The 8,713-nt window shown below is 32.6% G+C and overlaps 3 protein-coding genes across 4 annotated transcripts; 1 reads left to right on the top strand and 2 right to left on the bottom strand.

The window, feature by feature from the left end:
* Positions 1 to 1,332: 1,332 nt before the first annotated feature.
* LOC17899367 (probable carboxylesterase 2) lies at positions 1,333 to 3,097 on the bottom strand. Its single transcript, XM_006305347.2, has 2 exons — positions 2,705 to 3,097; positions 1,333 to 2,059 (listed from the first exon to the last, which is right to left on the bottom strand). The coding sequence occupies exons 1-2, from the start codon at positions 3,043 to 3,045 to the stop codon at positions 1,456 to 1,458; spliced, it is 945 nt and encodes a 314-aa protein (XP_006305409.1). The 5' UTR covers positions 3,046 to 3,097; the 3' UTR covers positions 1,333 to 1,455.
* Positions 3,098 to 5,221: 2,124 nt separating this feature from the next.
* On the top strand, positions 5,222 to 7,062 carry LOC17897277 (succinate dehydrogenase subunit 5, mitochondrial). Its single transcript, XM_006304091.2, has 4 exons — positions 5,222 to 5,427; positions 5,671 to 5,981; positions 6,069 to 6,254; positions 6,815 to 7,062. Exons 1-4 carry the CDS (start codon positions 5,262 to 5,264, stop codon positions 6,869 to 6,871), a joined length of 720 nt encoding a protein of 239 aa, XP_006304153.1. The 5' UTR covers positions 5,222 to 5,261; the 3' UTR covers positions 6,872 to 7,062.
* Positions 6,967 to 8,469, bottom strand: LOC17898934. 2 transcript variants are annotated; one of them, XM_023776921.1, is made up of 3 exons: positions 8,400 to 8,469; positions 7,690 to 7,862; positions 6,967 to 7,588 (listed from the first exon to the last, which is right to left on the bottom strand). In XM_023776921.1, the coding sequence occupies exons 2-3, from the start codon at positions 7,834 to 7,836 to the stop codon at positions 7,154 to 7,156; spliced, it is 582 nt and encodes a 193-aa protein (XP_023632689.1). In that variant the 5' UTR covers positions 7,837 to 7,862; positions 8,400 to 8,469; the 3' UTR covers positions 6,967 to 7,153. The 2 variants fall into 2 exon arrangements, with proteins under 2 accessions (XP_023632689.1, XP_006304802.1); XM_006304740.2 differs by lacking the exon at positions 8,400 to 8,469 and having other exon boundaries at positions 7,690 to 7,961.
* Between the last annotated feature and the right edge of the window lie 244 nt (positions 8,470 to 8,713).

Here is an 8,713-nt window from a genome sequence, read left to right as displayed (position 1 = left end):
ATGTGATAAGTTGGATGAATAACTATTGAATACCATGATAACAATATATATATATATATATATATATATATTAATAACTTAATAAATATATCATGTTAAACTATATTGTATCGCGATAAGTTATGATTTATGTGATAAATTTATATTTACCGTGTTAGTTTATTTACTATTTCACATAAAAAACATTATGAGTTTTATGCTAAACCCTACTATATAATAATGAATATCAACAATAGGAATAACGTGTTAAATAAGATTATATACCGCTAATTATAATAAGAAAAAAATATAACTACTCTATCAAAATTGGGTTAGACAATATGGTAAAGATAACAATAACAATAACAATAATGAACAAAAAAATTGAAGACTCATAAATATTACACAACATATTGAATCATATTGTAACATGTTACACTACAATTTATATGGTAAACTTATCATTATCATGTTAAACCATTTGTTATCATGTTAAATTATACCATTAAAGTAAAAAAACAAACATATAATTTATCGATATCTATTTTGTTATATTGCTAAAAGATTTGTTAACCCTTATAAGGCTATTAGGGCATCCTCAATGGGGGTATAAACAAAGACTATGATTATTTAGTTAATTTATTGATCTTTTATGTCCATAGAATGGTAATACCCCTTTTTAAATTACATAGTAATAGTACAATAAAAATAAGATTAATCATCATAATTAATAGTTTTTTTAGAACCAGTTACAAGAAAAAAAAATCATCATACATTGAATAAAAAACTGTAAATTTCAATACAGGAAATATATTAAAAATGAATTTTAACAAAATTAAGGAAATTTAGGAGTAAGTAAAAACGCAATAGTCATATTGTACTAAATTAATTTCATGTATATAGAGATATAGTATAGTTATATATATTTATTAATTTATAATATTATTAGGACCATATACGGTATTTACAAAATGTTTTCAAAAAATTATTATCTTATTGATTTAATAGAAATGTGCCTCAATATATACTAGCCCAACTTGGGACTGAAAAAATTATTAATTCATAGAGATTATTAATTTATCCAGTATTAATTTATAGAGGTTTTACTGTAACGTGATTCAATACACACACACACCTCATTTTCAACAAATAATTTAACATATCATTAGAGTCATTCAACTGTAACTGTTTAATATTTTTATTTAGCAAGCCATTGTAAAGTGTTCTCTATTTAGAAGCTTCTTTAATGGGCTGGGCTTTGTTGGTTAGGAAGATAAAATAAAAATACATATATGACTATGTCCTATGAAGTCTATGACTAGTAAAGGAATAATTCACATTGTTTTCTTATCATGAGAAAAATGAAAGGTTCAATTTAATTTATCTTGTAAATACAGCATAAATTGCATTAAAAAGGTTCCCAAATACAACATTAACAAAGATGTAAAGATTATACAAACCTCATAACTAATAGTGTTAAGCTACCAATTGGTTTATAAAGAGAGCCAAGCGTCGTACCAACTCCGTAGCTTCATCACAATCAGGTTCGAAGATATGAAAAACATGATCTTTCCCTTTTGTCTCCATCATCTCAACCTTACCTCTCCATTCACTCTTCACCAATGTTTCATAATACAACTTCCCTCTCTCCTTCAATATATCTTTCTCTGCCACAACAATCATCACTCTCTCACACCCTAATCCTTCAAGACCCGGGGATTCATCCGTAAACGGGTTGATCCACGGGTCATCGGATCCTTTCTCGGATGTACACACGAAATCCCACCATCCGTCCACCATTTGTTTCCTCCCTTTGTCATTGATCTCTGATTCAATAGGTTGTGTCCCCCAAAAATATGGATTGATCATTCCAATGCCTTTGATTTTCGCGGTCTCATCGGATTGTTTGGCTCGGAATGCGAGGTGGTGCGAGATATTAGCTCCCGCGCTGTCGCCGATTAGGAATAAACGGTTGAAGTCGGCATAGTCATTGATCCACGGCTCGTTCATGGTTTGAATTGTCTTTAACGCGGTCCATGAGTCTTCGTACGCTATAGGAAGTGGATGTTCTGGTGCTAGTCTGTCCAAATTAGTTTTTAAAAAAAAAAGATAATAAAAACAATTGATGAAGTCATCGTGAGTTACAAATTTTATTTTGACTTTTGTTTTCACGTTAGAGAAATATGAATATTCTAAATGTTATGAAATTTTGTCGAAACTGAACCAAAAATTAACCAGAACTTTTTGACCAAATCGACTAAAATTACCAAATGTAACCGAATAAACCGAAACTATCTTAAACCCAAAATCAACCATAAATACATAAAAACCAAATCATCCAAAATTACCGTAGCAAAAATCCAAACCGAACCAAAATTTGACTATAATAAACAAGTCGAACCGAACTGATCAAAAATCCAAACTGAGCCAAAATTTGAGTATTATAAACAAATCAAACCAAACTTAAAAATCTAAACCGAACCAAAATATGACTAGTATAAAAAATTCGAACCGAACTTATTTCGGTTAATAGATCATTTTTGTTTCTAAATTATCCACATGCAACCGAATAAACCGAACCAAATACTGAACCCTCTTGCCTGACCTAATTATCAATTTTAAACAAATCTAACCGGAATAACGTTTTGGGTTCGACATCAAACCGACCAAACCGACCAAACCGTAAAATTTGGATAAACAAGTAAACATAAACCGGATTGATTACCTGTAACTGACAGAGACAGCGATGACATTAGCTTCAGCGACGAGTTTGTTAACACTTGTATGGTAACAAGGAAACGAAGCAGAAGCGATGAGAAACGCACCACCATGGAAATAAAGCACAAGAGGAAGCTTCTGACCGGGTTGAACCGACTCAGGTCGATAGATTCGAGCAGATAAACCGGTTATGGAATCAATGATGATATCTTTAGACAAAACACCAGTTTCTTGATCTAAACCGGGAGGACAAACTTCAGTTCCACCTAGTCTCTCTAACTTCCCATCGCTATGAACAACTAACCATGGAAGTAACTCAAACGGGACTTGCTTCTTCTTTGATTCCATTGGAGAGAACAAGAGAAGAGTCTTAAGCTTTGATGTATATATGTTTGGTAAGACAAATAGAAGTGGTGAGAAAGTGAGAGAGAGAGAGAGACAATATAAAAGCTTTTGATTAGGTGGACTTGAGTGATCAACGTGTTTTGTCTTTTTGACTAAAAAGATTAAATGATTGTCACCAACCATATTAAAACTATATAATATACAACACTGTCTGATTGGTAACGTATCAGATCTGGAAACTTTGAATAGGGATAAGAAAAATCCAAAGAACATGCATTGATCGAAGTTACACTACTGACGTTTTCATAGGCGTTATAGCCCAACACTAGATTTGAGGATCCCTAATAAAAGCAATTTACATGCTTGACCATCAATATCGGTAGATTTTCTCATAATAATGAAGGGTGATGGGTCAATTCGTGATGCTACCATCTACAACACTATCATCCTACTAATGGTTAACGTGGAAGTAGAGTTGTAAAAGTAACCTAGCTCACCTAACATATATAGTCAAAATTACAACTAGGGGATAACATGTGTTACCGCACGGATGACGTTTTTTTATTTTTCTATTTAGAAAACTACATAATTTATATAAAATATATAAAAAATTTAGTCAACTAATTGGGGTCCAACCCTGTTAACGTATGATCTTATGACACGAAAAAATAATCATGTTCATAATCGGGTTTGGGTTTATAAATATTACATACATGTTTTTTTTTTAAATTTAACAGGCATATTATGTTTGTATGTTATTGTGACATAGAAGAAAATACCTTTAATAGAAGAAAAATATAATTACAAAAATTACATTTTTTAAAATACCTAAAGTTTTTTTTAATGTTCGGCTAGAGTGGACGAAACTGTTAAGGGTATAAAAGTTTTATAGACAGAAGGTTAAATTTTTTAATTTTCTTAGTTTAAAATTTTAATTACTAAAAAAATAGTTGAGGGTTTAAAAATGGATCGGCCAATGTTGAAGGTTTTTTCATTAAATTCTCTATATATAATGGTTATGAACCGTTGTCTAAAATTTTATAGCCAATGTAGAACGTTGCGTTGATTGAGTAATATATGGTATTTAAAAAAATCAAATTGCAACATATGCGGAAAAATAATTCTATTTTTATTTTACATATGTTTTATGTAATAAAATAAAATAAAATATAAATAAGATCATATAAAGATGAAAGGAGATTTTGGATAGATTAGATTAAATTAGGTAGATATATTTTAAGAAAATCAATATTAAATATGGAAATGATATATTTTAAGAAAATCAATATTAAATATGGAAATGATATATGCTGGAGAAATATCCAATATATTATCCATACCCAATTAAAGATCCAAAATTTAAGTATCTAATTTTATTTCAATTGAATACTTTGGTGTAAATCTAATGAGTACTTCAGTTTTAATAGTATAGATGCATGTCATTGCAACAAAGAAAAAAATATAATTAACATCACTAATGATATAAATTGATATTTGAATTATCAATCCAATTTTATTTACTGTTTTTCTTGTTTAATCTTGTTTAACACGTCCTTTGGATTGTCTCACTTAGTCAATTTGTTTAGTTTATTAGATGACAAAAAAAAAGTTTTTAACACATCAGGTTTCAATGTTATGACTATACAAATAAAAGTAAAAAAAAAAAAAAAAAATCTTAAAAAGATAACTAAATACAAATAGCCTTATATGTTGTTAGAATGCAACAATTACGATCACAAATCATACATTTAAATTTGTGTTTATTTTATGTCTATAAATGAATTCATCCATAATCTTTTTACTTTTTGTCCAAAGAATTTTTTTTTTCTTTCAAATAGTAAAAATTTTAAAGTACAAAACTACAAAATCTATTACATCCAAAACATAAATTTAGTATAGACCAAAATGATTGAACTCATTTTTTCTCTAGAACTTGAATAATTAAAACAGATATCACCATAAAAATAGTATTAATGTTAATAGAGTGGACAAATTGTATTAATGTTAGCTTCTGAAAATGAAAAGAAGGTGTTGACAAAAAAAAAGTATTCTTTAAATGGGCTTTAATGGGCCTAATAATTAATCTCTGAGATTTATAAGCCCACCATCTCCTACAGTCCAAAACGTTTGTCACCAATCACCATCATCGGAAAGTTCAAAGAGCTTTCGCATTCAGATAGAGAAAAAACGAAAAACACCAACTTCCGATTACATCTACGATGGTGCTTCTGAGATCCCTTTACCGAGCCGCTACGGCGGCCTCCGTCGCTACTCTCCGATCTTCGAGATCGGCCACCACTAACCATCTGTTGCGCAATCGTTTCCTCGCCACGAGAGGATTCTTCGCTGTTTCTTCTTCTTCTCCTTCCAATCGAACTCCTTTTGGTTAGTGATTCCAATTCGTTTTCTCTAATCTCTTCCGATGAATGAGATTATTATTTGTGGAATCTTAGCTTCCCAGATTTTTCCACTGTATTGATCTCTACAAGGATCCACGAAGAAATTGATTAGGTGTTCTTCGATTCGAGGATTAGGATTGCTAGATTGATTTGGTCATTGTGTGATGACTTTGAGCTCTACTCGAGTTTTTACTTTTATAATTGAAGTGCTTGATTGTGAAATATGCAGATTTGCGGTATCCTCGTGCAATGGATATTGGACAAGTGCGAAATTTTAGCGAAGATGTATCTCACATGCCTAAAATGGAAGACTCTGATGTTCTGAATGCATTCAAAGACTTGATGGCTGCAGATTGGGCACAGCTTCCTTCTTCTGTTGTTGGGGATGCCAAAAACGCGATATCGAAAAACACTGATGACAAGGCAGGGCAAGAGGCTTTGAAAAACGTGTTCCGAGCAGCGGAAGCTGTGGAGGAATTCGGTGGGATTCTCACTTCTTTGAAGATGGAAATCGATGATAGCATTGGAATGAGTGGCGAGGTTTGTTTTTGTTGCCTCATCGAACTATAGCGTTTATCTTTCATTTCAGATTGTTTGATGTTCAGGTATTTGTATTTTTGTGTGCAGGGTGTGAAGGCCTTACCAAGTGATATTACCGAAGCGTTGCGTACTGCTTATCAGAGATATGCTGACTATCTAGATTCCTTTGAACCTGAAGAAGTTTACTTGAAGAAGAAAGTTGAGATGGAGTTGGGGACAAAGATGATCCACTTGAAGATGAGATGTAGCGGGCTTGGTTCAGAATGGGGAAAGGTAATAAAGTTAGATCATTCAACTTTATTCTAGGAGCATATACTCGTAAAACTTCTTCTCATATGATGATATAACTTGTGACGTGCATCACTGACAGCTAGATATAAGCAGAACAGCCTGATTGAATTTTGAGTTTGCATTATTATTGAAAAGTTCAACTTGTCCTGCACATTCTCACTTATGCTATATGTGATCGTTTTTCTCAACCTTCATGCATTATCCAGGTTCTGTATGGGGAAAGGTAATAAATTAGATTATTTCACGTGATTATAGGAACCTATACTCTTAGAACTTGTCCTCTGATATATAAGTTGCAATGTGCATCTATGATAGCAACATATAAGCTAAGCTAGAACAACCTGATTCAAGTAATAGTTGCGTAATTATGGACAATTTTAACTTGCCTTCCCTATTCTGAGTTGCGTAATTTTGCATACTTGCTTTACCAACCTTCATGCATAATCTAGGCTTGTCCAACTTCATGATTTGAATTATTATATGGCATCGTCAGGCACGTATGTTTATATTAAGGCTAAACATTGATTTTGTTTCTTCTGTAGGTCACCGTTCTTGGAACTTCAGGACTCTCAGGATCTTACGTGGAGCAAAGGGCATAAAACTGAAAGACAAGATCTTAAATACGAGCAAAACTTGTTATGTTGTTATTGCGTTATTGTGTCTTAGCACATAATAAAGGTCAATCTGACCAAAAGACATATAAGGTGAGTTTGTTCATTGTTTCCTCCAAACGAAGCTTTCAAATTTAGAGCTTAACATCAATCGAAAAATAAACTCACAGCTCCAACGATTTTAACAGGCTTTTGTGTTCATTTTGTTACTGTTTCCTTAAATGAGAGATCTTTTTGTTTTAATGATTCAACATTTCGAACCGCCTTTTGTTAAACTAATGGAACTGGAGTAACTCTTGTTGGCTTCCTCCAAGACCATGACTCTGCAGGTGACTTTGGAAGCGGTGGAAGCATCGCAGCTTTACGTCCCAAACCAAATGGCCATCCTTGGCAATGACATAACTCTTGAATCACTGATCCTTTCCTAATCTCATTAACATAATGCATCTTCCATTGATTCTCCAGCTCTAAACCTTTGAAGCTTGAATTTTTCGAGAACTCGGTTTTCGCCGTCATATAATCTTCTATGTCTAGATCACTCATACAACATTCCGAAAAACTGCTTCTCACCGAACAAAACTCGTTACCGTCGTCCTTTTCGATGTCGCATTCCTTTGTTGGTTGGTAAGTTAGTCTCTCCATTCCTGTCCTTGACTTCTTCCTTAACTTCTCCATTGCCCGACTTCTGATCTCGAAAACAACCACCTGAGAAGCAACACGATCACAGCTCAGTATTGTCAATGAAGAAGAGTAATAGAAGAAACCAAAATGAAACCAAAAGGCAAAGGAATTAGTTTTCTAGTTACTTCATGGTCGTAGTTAAAATCCTCGGTATGCTTGTTATCATCATCGTCTTCGTGATCGGAAAAAGTAACTTTTCTACCTTTGCATCTGTAACAATAAGTGAAAGCATCTCTCACCCCTGTGGCCACGTCGTCGGAGCAGAACACCATCCTCAGCTGCAAAAATCTGACTCTCTCTGCGATCAAATGTTTCCAAAACAAATTCAAATCAGTGAAATGAGTTGAAATGAAAAGATAATTATTGGGGTTTAGGTTATATAGACAATACTCATGAGCTGCAAAATGACAGTTTATCTAACATCACTTGGGTTGTTTTCAATGCACGCAATACCACTATCGTTTTAATACCTTTTTACTGTATCCTGATGTACAATTAAAGAAAGATTTATGACCATTGGCCAAGATTAGATTCTAAAAGTACAAAATCATCCTAATTAGGCAGCATGAGATTAAGACACTATTACGAATTCATCTCAAATAAGTAAAAGTGGATTGTGTTGAATCATATCTTACTTGAAGCAAAGTAGATGATGGTGATAGAGAAACTAAAAGACATGACACCAAACTAACGTTATCATGATACGCAAAGATGATCATATCTAATCTTTTGTGTGTTTACACTTTGTTATGTTTCTTAATTACCCACCAATAAAATACGTATCAAATGAAGAAACTTATCAAGAGACCTTCTTCAATAACTCATAGAAACATACCTTAAGATCTTTGTATTGTAAACTAGATTCCTTGAAGAAGCTTTTTGTGTAAGTTTGTCAATGGCTTTCTTCTTCAATGTTTTCAAGATTCTGCATATATCTCTTTTTCTTTTTCTTTTGGCATCAAAGATAACACTATTATTTTAAAGCTCTAAATCTATGACCACCATTATTTCATTCACATGCTCTCACGAAGTAATAATTATATCTAGAACCCAACTCCTTTCTTTGGCCGTTACTTTTTACCCCAAACTTTAATTTATTTGCTTTCCACCTAGCCATATCTAAATGTAATGTTTTAGAATAGTCTTGGT

Source organism: Capsella rubella, unplaced genomic scaffold (genome assembly GCF_000375325.1).
Source record: "Capsella rubella cultivar Monte Gargano unplaced genomic scaffold, Caprub1_0 scaffold_1, whole genome shotgun sequence".
Lineage (NCBI taxonomy): Eukaryota > Viridiplantae > Streptophyta > Magnoliopsida > Brassicales > Brassicaceae > Capsella > Capsella rubella.
This window is presented reverse-complemented; position numbering and strand designations above follow the sequence as displayed.